Source organism: Rattus norvegicus, chromosome 16, assembly GCF_036323735.1.
Source record: "Rattus norvegicus strain BN/NHsdMcwi chromosome 16, GRCr8, whole genome shotgun sequence".
In the NCBI taxonomy this organism is placed as follows: domain Eukaryota; kingdom Metazoa; phylum Chordata; class Mammalia; order Rodentia; family Muridae; genus Rattus; species Rattus norvegicus.
This window is the reverse complement of record NC_086034.1, coordinates 26,052,034-26,071,470: the sequence shown is the minus strand read 5'-3', so window position 1 is coordinate 26,071,470 and position 19,437 is coordinate 26,052,034. Positions and strand designations below refer to the sequence as shown.

Sequence of the window (19,437 nt, the reverse complement as noted above, 5' to 3'; positions counted from 1 at the left end):
CCACCACATCTTCCAGTTCCAGAGGCATATACACTTACGGCCACACCCAGAGAGCTGGAGATCCAAACTCAGGTCCTCATGTTTGTGCAGCAGGTGCCCTACCCAGGGAACTAGCTCCCCATCTCTCAGTGTCTCATTGTTAGTACGTCAATTCTCAGATATGATTTCTCTGAAAAATGTCTCTGTGTCCTCATGATGAAAGATGAACATGTTGGTGTATGATAATTCAACTCCACGTTACGATTTTAAAATAATCATATTACATAGTTCCAATCAAACCAGCCTCTTAGACTGGTGCTGCTCAGAGTGAGCCATGACCAGATACAACAGTCCATGAGGAAACTGGAACACTGGTACTCAGGCTGTGGCTCAAGCTTGCTGCTGACTCAGAATGTCTGGAACTGGGTCCAGGTACTCTGAATGTTAAAAAGCATTCAAGGTTATACCGAAGCTCATGTGTATTTGAGAGCTATTGAATCAAGCTTTTATTTGAAAACAGATATATCCTAGGAAAATCCGTAGAATAAGAATCAGGTACTGTGAAGTAATTTGTGCCATTTTCTGTGACAGGGGCGTGTAAACATTTTAACTACAATCTTTACAAAGGAACACACTTTCTTCATATCACTGGACATGAACATGTGTATGCACATAGACATGTGCAATGAAATTAGTGTTTCATCGAACAATGTGTATCCTGATTACCTGTGATTCATTTGGAAAATTTGCAGCCTCCTCTACTCTATTTTTTAAACATACTAGACTAAGCCCACTGAATTGATTTTGTAATCCTCTAATGAATCACAAACCAGAGTTTGCAAAACACCAATCTGTAGCAATCAACTGAAATACAAAGCCCGACTGAGGAAGTATAAACTCAGAGGAAGAGAACATAAAACATTGCAAACTAGTCATTAAATAAGACTTTATTTTTAGATATTCTTAAAATATTTGCATTTAGCTGGATTTAGAACAGTTTAATTACAATACTGATCTCCAAATGAAGGGGATTTCATTTAGCCTGATTACAAATCTCATTACCTTCATCTAACAATTAGGGATCTTAGAAGGGCACTGAGGGGCACTTGGCTCTCTCACGTGACTGGAGTGAAGACCTCAAAAAGAGCTCTCTAAGCCCCAGTTTCGTCAGCTATGAAAGAGGGCTGATAACAATACCTACCTCAAAGAGCCAGACACAAAGGGTGGGAGGGCCTGGGGAGATAGAAGTTATGTGGTGGCCCTACTATAGCACTAGCAAGTGACAAGCAGAGACAGGGAATCCCAGGAACAAATGGTTATTCAGACTTTTGGAAACTTCCAGCTCTAAGTTTGGTGAGAAACCCTTCATCAGTACATAAGGAGGAGAGAAATTGGAAAAGATATGTAATGTCAACCTCATGCCTCCACACACATGCACGCATGCACACACATATGTGCATATACCTATGCATGTACATGTGAAATGCATACACATATTCATATCACACATACATCCATGCACCAAAAGTTGTTATGAAAATTCAATTAGATTGTTCATAAAGTAATATGGATTGAAAATAAAGTGCCATTGAATAAGCATTCTTGCCACCTTAAAGAAAAGCAACAATATCTAAGTAAAATCTCAGACAGATGTGTGTGTGTGTTCTTGTATATGCAAATTCAATAATTACTTGGTAGTACCTTTCACTAGAAAACAAACTTGTGTCAGGTGCTGGAATCATGAAGATAAATAAGATATATTGTCATTGACTGAGCAACTTATAATCTAGCTGCAAAGTTGGTATTGGTATTATAGAAATGTAACTCACTACATCATATAACAAATGCCTAACGCAAATGTTGTTGCCTATATGGCTAGTGTTCAGAATGTATAGGGCCAGGAGTGAAGAAGAGTCACACAGGATTTGAGGTTGAGAGAGAAGTGGAGGTTGAATAAATGGTGCAAGGAATTACTACGATCATAAGGACAAGAAGACCAAAGTGATCTTGGCAAGGATGTGTCAGAGAAACATTCTGGAAGGATCAACTCAACCAGTATAGATATCCAAGCATCCCTCAAGAGATAACTTGGTTGTTGACACCATAGGCATCATTGGCATTAATATAACAGATATCATCCACACAGAGAAATAGGGTGCAAATTAATTTTGCTTAAGCTTATGTAGCACTCACTGCTTCAATTCACAAGCCCCAGGAGTCGTTAGCATGTAGTTTTCTGCATGTAGTGGATTCACCTTTGGATATTTCCCAGTATTTCAGATGCACCATTCCTTATGACTCAGATGGCTTTGCTACCCCTGCTCAGATACTATGCTTTCTTTACCAACCAAGAAGTATTTTTAGACTTCTGCTCACCATGTATTGTAGAGGTGCCTTGCAATAAGTCATTCTATGTTCTATAAAACTATGGTTTTTCAGGCTATGCGTAGCCTTGAGACACTGCAATTTTTCATTAAAATTTGTTTGTATTTTTATACATATGTAAATCTCTCTCTGTGCATGCGTGTGTGCGTGCGTGTGTGTGTGTGTGTGTGTGTGTGTGTGTGTGTGTGTGTGTGTGATATGTGTGAAGGCTCTTATAGATCCCCTGGAGCTAGTTACAGGTGGTTAGGAGCCACCCGAAGCTCCCCACTGCTCTTAACCTCTGGGTCATCTCTCTGGCCCTGTAAGCAGCTTTTGTACCCCCTTTGTAAGTAGAGGATGCCGGGATCCCTGGATATATTAATAAACACCAACACACGTCTAGACCAACCAATGCCTCATATACTGATACATGTCTCCTTCCTAGTAGCAAAAGGGGTACCACCCTCTAAATATACCAGGGTGGATTGAGGCCGTAGGGGCACATAGGTATATTGAAATCTTACCAGTGAATCCAGGCCTCAAAACTTACTGGACACGCCAGAACAGAGAAAGTAAGTCTCTCAACTGGACTCTGTAAATGTCAGACACTCAGCACTGAGATGGCCTTTTCTTCACATCGACTTATCATCAGACCCTTGCTGTGTGTATCAAGAACCAAGAGCAGAGAGCTCCTGACTATTGCCAGGTCTTTGGCTTAGTTCTGTCTTATGGCTGTCGATGTGGCCTGCTTTACTGTGTATCTATCTACTTCCTTTCTGTCTGGACTTGAATCCACTGTTTCTCACTCTAAGCAGTTTCTACTTTCTTGCCTCTGCAGTTGATTACATCTTCATTCTGAAAACTTAATCCCCTGTAGCTCATTCCCTACAGCACTGGTATCTTCATAGTCCTGTGTTCTTCGTCTTAGGAATACAGACTCTCCTTACACAGCTCTGGGCCACTTCTAAAACCTATCAAAGTCTGCGTCAGCCTCTTATATTTCTTTTGTCACTCTATATAGGTATATAAATATATAGGTGGATTTACTACATGCTATGTATTGGGTGGTGTTGAGAGTTAAGACTAAAATAAAAGAACATAAAATTGCCTCACTCAGATTACCAAGATTACAAGATCATCTGACTAATTGATACCATTTGGACTGCTATACCATTGGGTGGAGAGATGGCTCAATAGTTGAGTATTTTCTGCTCCTGCAGAGTACCCATGTTTAATTCCTAGCATCAACCTAGTACCTAATACCTCACAACTTCTGTATGTCAAGTTCTAGGGGATCTAACATCTTCCTCTGACCTCTGAGAGCACCAGGAATGCAGACAGTGCACATAGACACATGAAGGCAAAGCATGTATACACATATTATAAAAACAAACCTCAAACGCCTTGTGAATTTATTGCTGTTCAATACATTTAATCATTGTAGAAAGACAAACATATGTTACACAATGTTTGTGGCATCACGTGCTTATGGCACTTAGTAACCCAGACACCTGACATGGGAGGAATTACTTGAGAAAAGTACTTAAGCTTCCAGTCCCTAGAAAGAACATTTCCTATAACATGTCTAAACTCCCCTTCTACTTGTCCATACTGTTTGTATAAATCTTAATCTGTGTAACCATTAGCAAGTGTCCTATCATCCCCTGAGATATGAAAAAAGTGTCAAACCCAATAGCATAGACTTCTGTGTGCGCACTGGAGTCACCTGCCTGGGCAGACTTTTAAACTGATGGAACAGTTGCCTGTAGTTTAGCGTGCAGCCTCTAGGGGTGGCCAACACGTTTTCTTTTCTATCTTGATTACGGGTTTGAAGCTCCTGGAAAACTTTAAAAACATTTTTTTCTACGACTGGATATTGGCTAAGATGCTTACACTTGCCCATTGGGCAGAGACCATGAACCCTAATCATCTGTGGTCTCCATCACTGAGCAATGGATTAAACCCAAAATTTCTATTTCAGTTACATTTAGGGAATCCAGATATTTTGTTGGATTTAATCCTCCTCACACACAGGCCTTTACTACTTTTAATTCATTGCTTTAGGATAAGGGTGAACAATTTTCTTTTTCTATAAAGACCCAGATAGTAAATTGTTTAGTCTTTGTGAATCTTTTAGCTATAAATAGTATGTAAATCAACAGACCCATTACATCCAATAAATCTTTATGTCCAATAACAGAAATGTGTGCGGGATTTGCTTGTAGACTTAGAGCTGATAGCCTCTGCCTGCTCCCGGGAACTTTGAAATTTTAATTGTGGCCATTAACACAAGCCTGATGACAGCATGAGAATAAACACTGGAAGTGTTCTCCATCTTAGAAGTCATTCTTCAACTGTCATCCAATTACCACTCACCAGAAACTCAAAACAGACAGTCTTGTTTACATCTAACCGTGTGGGCCTGTTCAGACTAGTGCTGCTGCTCAGTACTATTAAAGCTGTCAAAACCTCACACACATCAGAGCGATTCGCCTGACTTTTGCTGCACACTTCTATGACAAGCAGGCATAGAGCACGGCAGCTCTGTGGTGGCTTCCTCATTTGTACAAGGTTCCACGATTATTTCTCTTGGAAGAGAAAAAGAATCCATCTTTGCTGCTTCTGAATCCCCCCTTTACACTCTGCAATTGATCAATGAGTTATAAACCTCCAACCACAGGCCTAAAGGTTTTGATGAAGTAATTTCATCAACTGGATGTGTTTAGTCAAGGATCCTGCCTCAGCTACCCCTTCTGAGTGTCCCCTGATGTTTTTAAATGAATAATGAATGAAAGACAAAGATGAAAGGGTGAGACCATTTGCCCTGTGGATGAGATTTGAGCCTGAGTATTGCTCTTAGACCGTCAAGCAGTGGCTAAGTAGGAGCTCATTGCACAGTTGCGTTCCCCCTAAATCAGACTATGAAAATATGAGAGGCCCAAACCTGAGGTGCTGAGAGAAGCTGCCATCAGTTATGCATGAGCTCCCAGAAGGCTGGGTTCCATACCTTTACCATACAGGGCAGTTTATGTCTACTGTCAAAGTTGTCACCCTGACACAAATAAGACCAGGGCCAGACTGAGTGGTCTCCTGAAGAGGGAATGTTCTAAATTTCCCATACCTGGTCAACAATTATCTTCCCAGGTTATCTAGTATTAAGTAAAACTAAGCAGATTCTGGTTCTGAATGTGCAGACACACCCTGGTTGCTGTGACTCTTGGCTATGGTGCCAAATGGCACTTACTTGGAAGTGTTTTCAAGTATTCCTTTGACTTCATTCATTTCTTCTTTCCCAAAATAAACAACGGTAAGATGAACTCTCCCATCTTGTTGGATGCACATCTCCCTGGAAAATAAAACACATGTGTGTCTGGTCCTGTTTGCACATTTATAGTCAGACATAACCCAATGCTTCCCCTCTGATTTCCTCCTTCTTTTTCCTTAATTTTTTATAAAGTGAAAAGAGACTTAAAGTAAACTCAAGACAGAAGAGAAGGGCACCTTGGTTGGACCATGCAATTTTTATTTATCTTATCAGGAAAACAAATACATTTAAATATGCAAATGTGGTAAATAAAATATCAGATGGGAGACACTTTAGAGTCATCCTACCCCTGGATTGGCCTCCTTGTGGGCCTCAAGTTGTCCTGTAACAGATTCTGGGAAGTCTCTGGGGTCTAAAACATTGGTTGTTAGATATAGAAGACAAACCTAATATTCAGAGAGGGTAAAACAAGAAGCTTTGCTTGTGGATGTTTCCCTTGTGTGAGACAAACAACAGTCTTCATTACCAAATGACCCACAGTAAACCATCATTCTTTGCTTTAGGACTTAGAAGTACCCATGTCATTAGGAAGGTTAAGAGAACACCAGTACTATCTATGTATCCCACCCTTCGGAGTAGGTGGGAAGAAACCTCATTCCTCATGAACTAATAAAGTAGACATATACAGCCCTGGGCCTAAAAGTTTTGATTAAACGATTTCTGTACAACTAGAAGGGACAAAATTCTGGGAAGGGGAGCCTGGGATAAAACACTTTGACTTAAAACTGAGAGCTCTCTTACATCCACAGTTCCTGCATAGAGTCTTCACCCACGGACAGCAAATGTCTCCGTACACAAAGCCACCACTATCCCATTGCTCTCCTACAACTGTGTGGGGCCAGGAAACCATGGGATAGGGGTGTGGAACAGGCCTAGAGCAAGAGGGGGATTGAGGCATATCCAAACCCCAGAACTCTCATCCTGACCCAGATGGCCTGTATGTCCTGGACTGTGTACCCACTTTTGTTCCCCTCCAGGAGGTCACATAATTTGGTAGCCAAGTTAAACTTCTTCTCCCCTTACATAAGGTACTGGTCATGTGGCACCTGGAATTCCTCCTTATGTAAATGAATCATCCCCATCGTCCTGGTCCCAACCAACGATGTACACTCACCTGAAAGTCCCTTCCCACCACACAAAGTTTTAAGTAGTCTTTGTTTCCCCCATTAAATGAGCTGTTGCACTGAAGCTGTCTCCCCAGAGTCTGTTCTCACTGTGCTCACTACTGCCTGTCTCTTCTGCTCTCAGCTGTCAGCCTTGTTTCTCCTGTCAGAATCCACCAGTTGTGATCTTGGGTTATAGGTCAATATGCCACTATAGGCAGGGAAGCCGAGTCTGAATGGCACAACTGATTATCCCAGCACCTGATGATTCGGGGTCCTAACAAAGCAGCCACTTGGCTCAGCACCCTTAGGTCCAGGTCTTGGGCTCTTGACTGGTTTAGTTCAATCCTCACCAAAGCTTATGTGATGGTTACTATATCCTTTTCTTTTAAAAATACGATCTAGGTTCATCTGAGGATTTGCTCTTCAAATACATGTGTGTGACTGTATGTGTACATACATGTAAATGTAAATATAAACATACATAAATATTTATGTGTATATGCATGTATGGTATCTACATACACAGGCCTACACACATGCCTATGAGGCATGAGTATATCTACATACACATGTCTATATAATGTATAATGTGAAATGGTGTGTCCTGGGAGCCAACAGAGAGAGAGATTCTGTTGGAAGGATGGTATTTTGAGATATTTTGGTATTTCCTGTACCCTCCTTCCATTGTGAACATTCAAACAATAATCTAAGTCATAAACTCCAGAAATATCTTGGCCCTATTTATAGAGATTTATTTATTACTAGATGTTTTTCGTTATAACTTTCAAAAGTAAGAGCCACATTCTTAGAGTTGCGAGGAAGCATCAGAAACAACAGAAGGTATGGTTCCTGCCTTCAAAAAGTGTACTTGGAAGACAAAATGAGCTCAAACCAAGCCATCAGAGGGGTAGAATGTAGGAAGTGTGGTAAATTCTCAGGCTGGACTTGGACTTTGAAGATGGGAAGAGTTCAGAAAGGTTGGATCAAGAAGGAAGAGATTTGTAAGGAAGGTCACCCTGCCACCAAGCAACAGGCATGGAAGGCCCAGCCCGGCTTCACGTGTGTCTCTGAGAAAGTCCCTGGGCAAAAAAATTCCTTTGGCAAGCTCGCCAGATACTGCTTCTGCTTCCTCCACTAGAGTGGAAGGGAATTGTGCACACAGACCAGGGGCTGGGGAAGTTGTGCTTTAAAACTGTGTGTTAGGGGGTGCAGGGGATCTCTCAGTAATCAGGAGGGAGTCACCTGATGAGCCTGAATTTAAGCATTCTGGGTTTTTGTTTGTTTGTTTTTTTCCCAGTAGTATTTGCTGCCTCTGTCTTTGATGTTTTCAATCAAGGGAGAAAGATCAGGCCTAACCCTTAAATGGTCATGTTAGGATGTCAGAAAGGCAAATCCAAGCTTGCTTGGGTATCTGCCTCCAGCCCTCTATTTTGGGTATTTGTGAATTCCTTTCTTCATTCAGTCAACAAGCATTTGTTGAGAATCTAGCACATGCTAGACACTCTACCAGTGTCTACAACGAGCATGACTGGCATGCATGCCCTTAAAGTTCCCCATCTGTAGATCTCTCCTGAGAGACACAGCCAGAATATGGCAAATACATAGGCGAATGCCAGCAGCAAACCACTGAACTGAGAACGGGATCCCCATTGAAGGAATCAGAGAAAGAACTGAAAGAGCTTGAAGGTGGTTGAGACTCCATATGAACAACAATGCCAACCAACCGGAGCTTCCAGGGACTAAGCCACTACCCAAAGACTATACATGGACTGACCCTGGGCTCTACTGCATAGGTAGCAATGAATATTCTAGTAAGATCACCAGTGGAAGGGGAAGCCCTTGGTCCTGCCAAGACTGAACCCCCAGTGAATGTGATTGTTGGGGGTAGGGCAGTAATGGGGAGAGGATGGGGGGAACACCCATATAGGAGGGGTTAGGGGGATGTTGGCCTGGAAACTGGGAAAGGGAATAACAGTTGAAATGTAAATAAGAAATACCCAATTTAATAAAGATGGGGGAAAAAAAGTTCCCCATCTCCTAGGTAGGACTCAAACTACTCACAAAGAAATCACTCCTCCCTGAGATTGTACAAGTCCCACTACTGATGTCTGAATGGTCTTTGTGTTTTCCAAAACCTTTTCCATTTGACTGCCCTGTCCTTGGCAAAAGTCTATGGGAATATGTGTGGCTAGACGGATGTGTGCAGACACGCTTTGTTTCTGAGATAAGGTTAAAAAAGAAGTAACAAATGACTGACTCATGCCATATATAGACTTCTAGCTTTATGCTGTTAGTCATTTGTATTTGGACAATGCTATCTATGTTACTGAGGTGACAGGCCTCCTTCTGTGAGCACGTCCTCAAGGATAATGACAGGGTAGTCAGTGAAACTATAAATGATCACAGGGAATGAAGGTCTTGTCGACCCCTATCTGGAGCACACTAGATCCATGAATACTTCCCACTACGTCAGCAGCCCCAATTCCTTGACCTCAATCTGGAAACTGAAAATTCTGCTTCTACATCATAAAGCCTGTACCTTTTTAGGATGGCTTTCTCAATAAAACACTTTATTCTTCCCCAAGTCACTGTGTTACGATTCATTTTTAGGCAGAAAACGTGTGTTATAGTCCTTTATGCTGAACTATATTTTTTATCTCCTGAGAAGTCAAAGTCACAATTCCATGGTCTTTGAGTTCTGTAGAACTGAGCTGTTTATAGAAGTGTGGGGACCATTACCCAAATCTTGGCTTAGAGGTAAAAACACACATTCCAGTGACTTCTGAAAGTTGTGCAGGGGCACGCGCGCGCGCACACTCACACACACACACACACACACACACACACACACACACACACACACACAAACTGTTCCCTCAGAATCAGTGTAGGATCTGTCTCCAGGGCTGGCCACCTCAGGAATGGGAGGGATGGGTCTATCAGATCTGACAGTCTTACACTATAGGATTCATTGCTAAGCACTATGTGTATAGTGTGTATCTTGCTATGGGTAGAAAGATGTGGGGTAGAAAAAGACCTCAACAAAACTCCACATGGAAATCATTGCGGGGAAAGACTTAGGTTCCTCATATGGAAGTCGGTCAGACATGGTCAAACAGATTTGCTGAGCTAGAGAACTTTTTAGGCCTGTTTATAAGAGGTGTTTTACCCTCAGGCATAGAAAGAGACATAGTTTCTCATAGTCACTAGGGAACTAAGCTTGGAACTATGTGGGGAGATCTGTCCTGTGCTGAAGGGTATTCAGCACCATTCCAGGCCTCTGCCAACTGTGTCCAAAGAGAGCATCCTTCTAACCCCGTAGTCAGAACCAAAAGCATCTCCACACTTTGCCAATGTACTTAGGGCTGCTAAGAATGGAATGTAAAATGTCCCCAGTTCTGATGCCCTGTCTTAAGAATCCAGTTGGGCAATAACATCTGATCTGCAGGAGAGAAAGACTGGTTTCAAGAAAAATTTACCCCTCCAGTGCCTGTCCTATACTCCAGACTTATTCTTGTGAAATCCCATGTGACACCCTTGGGATATGGAGCTGAAGCAACACTTAGCTTCCTTTATAGAATTGGAAAACTTGAGGGGTCACTGGCAATCTCTGCCAGGATTTGAGGGGAATCAGTGCAAGAGGGTAAGCATAGTTGGGGGTTGCATACTGAAACAGCGACAGCCTCTGAGGCATGAGTAGCAGCTGCTTCACTTGTCATCAGAAGCAGGGAGCTGGCCTTGTTCTATGACACTTGGGTTGATAGTATGCTCTAAGCACATGTTCTTCTACATTTGAGAATATTAGAAAAGACTGGAATAATCATGGGAGATTAGTGATCTCCTATTAGATAAGAGAAAGCCGGAAGCTGTGTGTCATAAAGCTGGGTTGTCAGTTTTTATACCCCATGCTGAGCACTCTGGGGAGTGCAGGGGCGGGGGAGGAGCACTGTAGTGTGGTGTGCATGAAGTTTTCATTTAAGAATTGATGTGGTGGTAGCTTGGTTCTCTGTGGTGGCATCAGGAGTGGGGTTTAGTGTAAGGTGATTAAGTCATTTGGGGACACTGCCATTAGAAGGAATTACTCGTGGTTTTGTGGGGAATTACCCAGATGTACTGATATGTGCCCGACATTCCAATATTTGGGAAGTGGAATCCAAGCCAGATCCCATCTCAGAAGAAAAGAAAGGGAGGGGGAGGAAGGGAAGGAAGGAGGGAAGGAGGGAAGGAGGAAGGGAGGGAGGGAGGGAGGGAGAGAGAGAGAGAGAGAGAGAGAGAGAGAGAGAGAGGTTGGGATACAGAGACTGAGACTCAGACTGAGAGAAGTGAGGGGAAAGAGGGAGGGGAAGGGGAAGAGGACTATGGGAAGATGGCTAAGGAACAGGAAGTGGAAGGGAAAAGAAGAGATGAAAGGGAGGTGAGGAAAGGAGAGAAAAGGAGAGGGGAGAGGAGGAGAGAGAAAAGGAAAAGGCAGGAGAGAGCTGGGAAAGCACAGCCCTGTCTGGCTCTTTCCTTCATGCTGTGGTTTCTCCTTGTCTGATGTGTTCTCACCCTAATTCAAGTCACCACGATACCCTCATCAGGAACAAGTCAATGTTAGGACTAAGACTTAACTTTTGAAGACCAAAACCTAAGTAAACTATTTTTTTTGTTCTTTTTGGTTTTTTGTTTGTTTGTTTTACATATTATTTTATTTTATTTTATTTAGTTAGTTTTGAGCAGGTAGTCTTATTCTATAGCTCAGACTAGCCTGGAATTTCTTGTGTGGTCCAGGCTGGCTTCAGGCTTACTCGTTTTCCATCAACCTCTCCAGGGCTGAGATTATAGTCATAAGCCGCCATGGATGCCTTAATCAACTCTGCATACACTCTCATCTGTAAACACTGTGTTGTAGGAACATAAATCAGATCAACACACAAATTCAGGGATCCACATTTAGTGAGTGCTGGGTTATGAGGTGCATTTTGTTTTCCTTGGAGAAAGATTAACCAAGGGCTATCATGTTTGACTCCTCCAAGGGGATAACAGTCCAGCTTTACTTCTGACTATGCAGGTTGCAGGTTTGACCAGTGAAAATCCCACATGCAAGGAGATGTTTAAATTACAAGAAAACGAGGATAACTGGAGAACAATAATGTAGTGAAGTGTGGAATAGCCATAGTTGTGGAGTTCAATGAGCAGGAAGGATACAAAGAAAACTGATGGATGTTGTCTCAGATCAGCAACATGGGGGAGTGAACTCTACACAGATGAGCAGAGCAGAGGACACGTCCCCAGCTAAGAAAAAGTTTAGTTACAAGCAATCTCATTGCTACTTTTTTTCCAAGACAGATTCTACTCAGATATATCAGGAATAGAAAAAAAATCCCAGGAATTGAAGTGCTTCATGCATTAACACTCTATCAGGAACCAGTCTACCAATGGTTTTTTAGGTCAGCAGGATGGAAATCACACAGCCATAAAGGAACTAGGAATACTGTAAGGAATGGATTTTATTCTGCGGAGGGAAGAGAGGGTTATTAGACACTCTGGCATCTGTTTATATTGTGACATTCTGTTTTGGGTTTGGTGCATTCCTTCCCTTACCCTTGTGCCAACACGAATCAACAGATAATTCTACTATTCTAGTATCTGGGTGTTAAGAAGTGATGGCGGATTTGGACCTGCAATCAAACAACTTTCCTGATTCTCATCGAAACATAGAAAACACACGACCTTTTCCAGTTGACCATTTTCCACTCTCTTGAATAGACATCTCTATATGACCTGCAGTCTTCTACAGTCCCCAAAGAAAACTATTAAAACAACATGACTAATAAAGATTGCATTTCTGAAGCTCATCAGATATGAAAGCTTCTTGGTGTAGCTTTGGCTTATGAGCAGCAAAATGGCTCACAGGAATGGTATTAAAACATGGATCAGAAAGAGATTTACTATGCTGATAGCATCCATTGCTTTTAAGTAGCACAGAAGAAATGGGTATATATATATATCTATGTCACAATCCTGGTGGCTGAAAGATTTTCAGTCACCTATATTAGCTTAGCTTAAGGATTATTTCAATTAGACATTCTTATAATCTCCACTTTAAGTTATTTTCCCTGAATTTTCCAGAGTATCTTATAGGTTCTAGGCCAAAATGAAGTGAGCGAGCCTCTAAAGAGAGCCAAGAAGATTATTTTCCAGATCGTACATTAAAACATCACTAATGTCCTGAGAAAGATGAGAAGAGGCAGAAGGAGAAAAATAACATCCAAACAAATATAATCCAGTCAGTTTGAAAAGGGATTTGACAAGAAAGAGAGTTCAATCCAGCTGGAAGCAGCCAAAATAAAAATAAAAAAGCAAGCAAAATTGGAACAAACAGAAAGGTTTAAAAAATCATGAAGCATATTTCCCATTAAAATCCCTCCCACCCCGCTGGGGAGAGGCAGAGATAACGATCTGAAGATCTATAGCTTTGTTATTGTGAGTCTTCCTGATATCAAACAAAGCACAGAGGAGTCTAAAATCCATATCACAGATGAGAGAAACTCAGCAGCCAGAGCCAAGTGTGAGGCAGCTTCAAAGGCAAACTGAGGCAATTACCCAAAGCAAAGAAGAGGAGGCAGTTTAAGATGATGACTCCTGGGCCAAGAGTGCACGAGCAAACATGACCTGACTTCTGTAAAGTTCCCCTGGGAATCCCAGATGCCCCATGGTCCCAAGTGGTGGGAGGATGTTCGTGGGGAAGGAAATGGCACATGAGGACTATAGGTTTCCTATTCGGGCCAATCTGATGGCAGCCAAAAAAGGAGCTTTCTTAAGTGCTAGCCACATGACCCCAGGATCCCAGATGGGGTCACACCTGACAGCCCTGCAACACCAAGAGTACCATCACCTATATTGGTCTCAATGGGCACAATAGGGCTTTGATTCTTTATCAGAAGATGGAAATACCCAATTCATGCCACTGTAATTGTTGATGCTAGGAAGATCGTTCACCTGCCATCCAGTACCTATTAACTGAAAGCCCTGAGGGTCTACTGCTACAAATAAGCTTGCCTCACCCAACAACAGCTTTTTCTCACTAAATACTAAGGCTGATATCCAGTAGCCCTCGATTTCCCCTTTTTTCCTTGTCTGCTGGGAAGTTCAGAAAACGAGCAGATTGGTGAGTTTGTATTGTTTCCCAATCACAGACCTGGCTAGGCATCCCAAGGAAAACTTGTTAAAAACAACACGAGTGATAAAGTTTAGCATTTCTCAAGCTCCTCAGTTGTCAAAGCTCTGTGTAGCTGTAGTGTAAACAGTGACACAGCTCACACAGATGGATAGGAAGAAGGCCTAGTAAAGCTCCATATCACCCCACAACTGAGAAGGGGTACTACAGCGACTGAGAACTTCCAACAGAGGCTGTACCCAACCAGCGAAGCTCGTTTCCACCTGCTCTTTCACATCACAGAAGTCAACAGAACAGTATTCTGACCTCAAAATACAGCTGGGGTGGGCACAATGACTCTCACGTGAGGTAAAAGCTCAGGCAGGCCTTTGATTGTGAAACAGCACAGCACCCAAACCCTCGGGGCAAGAAGACAAAGAGAGAGGGTGTGGGAAGAAGGCTGAAGGGAGACAGATTGATTTTTCTTTTTTCCAGAATGGCATTCAAAGCAAAAAGAAAATATAGTCTCAATGAGAATAGGGCTCAACCAAAGGAAACTTTCTTACAATTGTTCCACTTTCACTAAGTATGAATTCAATGAAGAAACAGTTCATTTTTAAACGAGTACCAGGCACAGGGTGTACTCAGGAAATAAAACAAGAGTAAAACAAACAAAAGCATTTTAGAAAGATATAGAATAGAAGATAAATTCCTGACCTCAAGGAAGGCTCACAATGCCTGCAGATAAAGATAAACACAGTAAGACAAGAGAGAAGGGCTGGGTGGATGACCTGGTGGGTAAGTGTTTCTGCTCTGAGAGCGTAAGGACTTTAGTTTGAATCCCAGTTTCTACATAAAGCTGGGAACAGGCTGCACATAGTTCTAAGCCCAGAATTATAGGTCCAAGACAGGCATATCCCAAGAGCCTACCTAGGCCAGAATGGAAGCTTTTGGTTTTATGAGAAACTCTGTCTCAAGAAAATAAAGTCTGAGCAATAGATGAAGATATCTACCTGCCTGTACACTCTCAGGCCTGTGTTATGACAGACATACATGTACATACATACAAATATACATATACATTTTGTGTATATACACATAACATACATACAATATGCACATACTCCATATACATACAAAACAACACATCATACACATAGCCATCATACACATATAACACACAAAAACACCTCATATACCCACATACCATATATACCTTTGCCATATTTATACAACATACTCACAAGAAAAAATGGACATGTTAATAAATTGAAATAATTTATGAAATAAACAATTTGTGCTCATGTAGCACAGACCTGAATAAGTAGGCAGACATGACAAAACCCCTGCATTAATTATTTTTCTATTTCTATGAAGTGACAACATAATCAAGGCAGCCTGGGTGTAGGCCGACAGGAACCGGATGTAGATCTCTCCCGAGAGACACAGCCAGAATACAGCAAATACATAGGTGAATGCCAGCAGCAAACCACTGAACTGAGAACAGGACCCCCGTTGAAGGAATCAGAGAAAGGACTGGAAGAGCTTGAAGGGGCTCGAGACCCCATATAAACAACAATGCCAACCAACCAGAGCTTCCAGGGACTAAGCCACTACCTAAAGACTATACATGGATTGATCCTGGGCTCCAACCTCATAGGTAGCAATGAATAGCCTAGTAAGAGCACCAGTGGAAGGGGAAGCCCTTGGTCCTGTCAAGACTGAACCCCCAGTGAACGTGATTGTTGGGAGGAGGGTGGTAATGGGGGGAGGATAGGGAGGGGAACACCCATATAGAAGGAGAGGGAGAGGGGTTAAGGGGATGTTGGCCCGGAAACTGGGAAGGGGAATAACAATCGAAATGTAAGTAAGAAATACTCAAGTTAATAAAGATTAAAAAAAAAAAGAGCTCCTTGGAACCAATGGTTCTGGGGGGTTAGAGTCCAGGATCTTCATGTTGGGGAACATGGCAGCAGGGAGGCTGGCCTGGAACTTGAGAAATAGTTGAGAGATTACATCCTGGTTCACAGGCAAGATGCAGAGAGAGAGAGAGAGGGAGAGAGAGAGAGAGAGAGAGAGAGACAGAGACAGAGACAGAGAGAGACAGAGACAGAGACAGAGAGAGACAGAGAGAGATCACTAGCTAGGAATATTGTGGGCTTCTGAAACCTCACAGTCTACTTCCAGTGACACATCTCGTCTAACAAGGCCACTCAATTCTTCCCAAACAATTCTACCAGACGGGGAGCAATCATTCAAATATAGTGGCTATTATCATTCAAAATGTCATCACGCTTTAACACAAGACAACATAAAACTAGACTCTTGACAAACAGCCAGAGAACAATTACTACATAGAGGACATATATCCTAATCAACTTACTGTGATTCAAGACTAAAGAGGAACTCTTCTAGCCTCAAGGCAAAGGTCACTTTTAGAAAAGACAAATTATAGATTCACAATACATTTCCATGGCATCACTCAACATTAAAAGAAATCCTATAAAGTCCTGAGTGAGGTGTACTCTAAGCCCTTAAGGCCAGCCAAACTGTCCTGCTAACACTACAAAGGTGATAGGTGGACGGTCCATGGTAAAACATGCATGGCTGTCCTTGTGTTTCTTACCCATTAACACAACCATCTAAGAACTGTGGAATGGGGCTGCTATTTTAAGAATACAAGACGAATACATCAAATCCACCTGAATACAGAATTTTCCTTTTAAAAAAGAAGAATTGAAGGTTGCATTCCCCAACTAGGTAAAAAGACAGGTGACTAAATGGAGAGGTGATGAATCATGGGGGTAGGGGAGAGTACGGAATGTGCAGATTTTCTCTCCTCACTGTAATTCCTTAATCAGTTCATCTCATGCTAAAATATGATTAGAGAACATTGTAATTCTAATCATAGTCGGTTCTGTGAATAACTTTTTAACATCAGAAAAATTTCTTAGAAACTAATACCTCTCAGAGTGAGGACATTTTTGCCAGAACCCCAGCAGTTCCTTCTAGCATCCTCAGACTATCTGCTATAAATTTAAGGAAGATATATTTTAATTCATTAAAAATAGGACATATAAGATGTTTCATGTAATAGTAAATTATGTAGAATTGATGAACTAGCCTAAGAAAGGTCATGTGAAATGGCACTGAATTAATGTAAATAGTGGTTAGCTGTAGGTCACTTTAACAATAATCTATTCCTTGTTCTGTTCTCCGCTGCTCAAAGATCTTGCAGAACCATGTATCCACTTCTATAAACTAAGAATCCATCTTAAATTAGAAACTTCAAAATAACCTTTTATTGAATTTTTAAACAATTTTATTTCATGCTATTTTATGTATGTGGTTATGCTTGCCACAATGAGAGCATGCAGGCCAGAGGACTTCTCTGTAGACTTACTTTTCTTCAACTATTACAAGGACTCCAGGGGTAAACTCAGGCCAGCAAGCTTGTGCAGAAAGAGTTTTTACCTCCTGAGTCCTGAATTCTGAAACAAAATCTAAAACACTGAGTAAGTATGATACAAAATACAAATAGACAAATGGTATAAAATCATCCAGAGTATAGTTTTCAGTGTCAACCAGAGCTTAGATGTTCCATTTTGAAGATGCAAAGGGTATCATAGTGTATCCTGCAGGCAGAACATCATTGTAGATCAAAGAGATTGATCAAAGAGGTTGATGCTTAAGTTTCTCTTTCAGTAGTGTGCAGAGTACCTTCCTGTACCAAAGAAGCTAGCACATAGAGATGAAGGCTCTATGGGGGGATGAGCTTGATTTCTCCATGTTCAGAGAGTTCTATGATGTTGTCTGCACTAATGGCGCCTTGCCATTGGTTTGAAGAAAGCTATCTATCATCTTGGAAACAGACTGAATTGTTCGGGGGTTTCCATCTAACCCATTTGGCCTCATTGGTTAGACTTTAAATTTGGGTGTGAAAAATTACCTTTTCCTGGTATTCTTGGTCATTTATTCTACCATTATGTTTGGCATAATTCCTTTTAGATTCTGATCAGAAACATCATATTTTTCCACATGCCTACATAGAATTAAATACTCTGGGTACTCATGACTTCATATTTCAGTTTTTTATAGCCTTCCACACACTCAGGAACTCCTTGACTGTACAGCAGATAACTTGGTCAGCTTCTGCCATGAGTGACTGACTATCTGTCTTTGTATGTAGTATCCTTTGTAGCCCCTGGTTCTTGGATGTAGTCTCCATCTTTCATTACCAGATAACCTCCAAGGTCTTCACAGATGATTTCATCCTGTGACAAGTAACTTTACTACGAATGATCGTGCTTGTGCTCACGAGCTAGAATTTTGAGAGCTCCCCACCACATTCTCCTACTGGACAGCACTGCCTTTTAATAATATAAAGTTAATGGTATGAGATTTAAAGAATCAGTTAAGTGTTTCAAAATTTATAATTGGATAAAATAATCTGGCTTCTCTAAAATAAGGTGATTAAGCCATTTATTTGGTTACCATCAGCCTGTATGTGAATTTTATACATGGAAGATAATGAGATCCGCTGAGCCTCAGAAGAGCGTTTCCAGTCTTGTATGTATCAACCCCATCAGTACACTCTTGAATAGAAGTTCACCTACTGAGTACCTACAATGAATGACTCCCTGACATCTTCCTACCACAGTTTTAAGTTTAGTCTCTTAGGGTATGCAGCTTAGAATAAGAATTAGACTGTGACTCACTCCATCCCAGATGGCAAATGAAGTCAGTCTACTGCTGAGCCAGGGCCTCTTGCTTGCCCAGGGTCATCACTGATGTGGATTTTCTCACCCCTAGCCAGATCCTGCCTGTTCCTGATGGTTTTTGAGTCTTATCTTTTTGCCTCTGAGAATTTCACTTTCAGCTGATGAGCCCAGGCCCACGTCATAACTGAAAGGGGTACGTGCTGCCCTTGTTTGTCAAGTCAGCGCTGAAGGAACAGGTGCAGCCCTGGTTTATCATTGTAGTTGCTGTTGACAGCCCACCCACCCTTCCAACATGTTCCTTCTAAGGAGAACGCACCCAAGCGAGGACTTTCTAATTGCTTTAGGAAGAGGCAAAAAACAAATGACAAATTTCATATGAAAAAAAAAAACTGAGTAGAACGACAGAGAAAAAGGATCTCTTGTACATGACATGGGAAATAAAAGCAAATAGCACAATGTCAGGAAATGGGCAGGGCGCCCTGCAAACAAACCAACCTGAAGTTCTGCATGAAGTGCCGGAACTTGTCCACCCTCCTCGCTAGGGGCACGATAACGTTGATAAGTGTGTTGGCCATGTTGAGCTTTTCCTTCTTCACTTTCATGATGGGGCCAAAAGGTCGAAATAGGACAAGTCGTTGGAATTCATGCTTATGGTCCCCTTTGAAGGTCAGCTCATACAAAGTGCCTTTATCCCTTTCTGTTCGGTAGATCCCTGTGGAGCAAAAGAAGCAAAGGTTGGTTCAGAAGAGCCAGTATCTTTCTATAACCAAGATCTCCCTCAAATGTCTTTAAGTTTTACATTAG

At 41.8% G+C, this 19,437-nt stretch overlaps 1 protein-coding gene across 10 annotated transcripts in view; it reads right to left on the bottom strand.

The window, feature by feature from the left end:
- Nucleotides 1–19,437, bottom strand: part of Csgalnact1 (chondroitin sulfate N-acetylgalactosaminyltransferase 1) — a 335,361-nt gene that overhangs the window by 25,836 nt on the left and 290,088 nt on the right. For all 10 annotated transcript variants that reach the window (XM_063275379.1, XM_039094494.2, XM_017600096.3 and 7 more), the window contains 2 exon segments: nucleotides 19,129–19,345; nucleotides 5,588–5,689 (listed from right to left, as the gene is read on the bottom strand). In XM_063275379.1, the coding sequence (XP_063131449.1) occupies nucleotides 5,588–5,689; nucleotides 19,129–19,345 (319 nt within the window).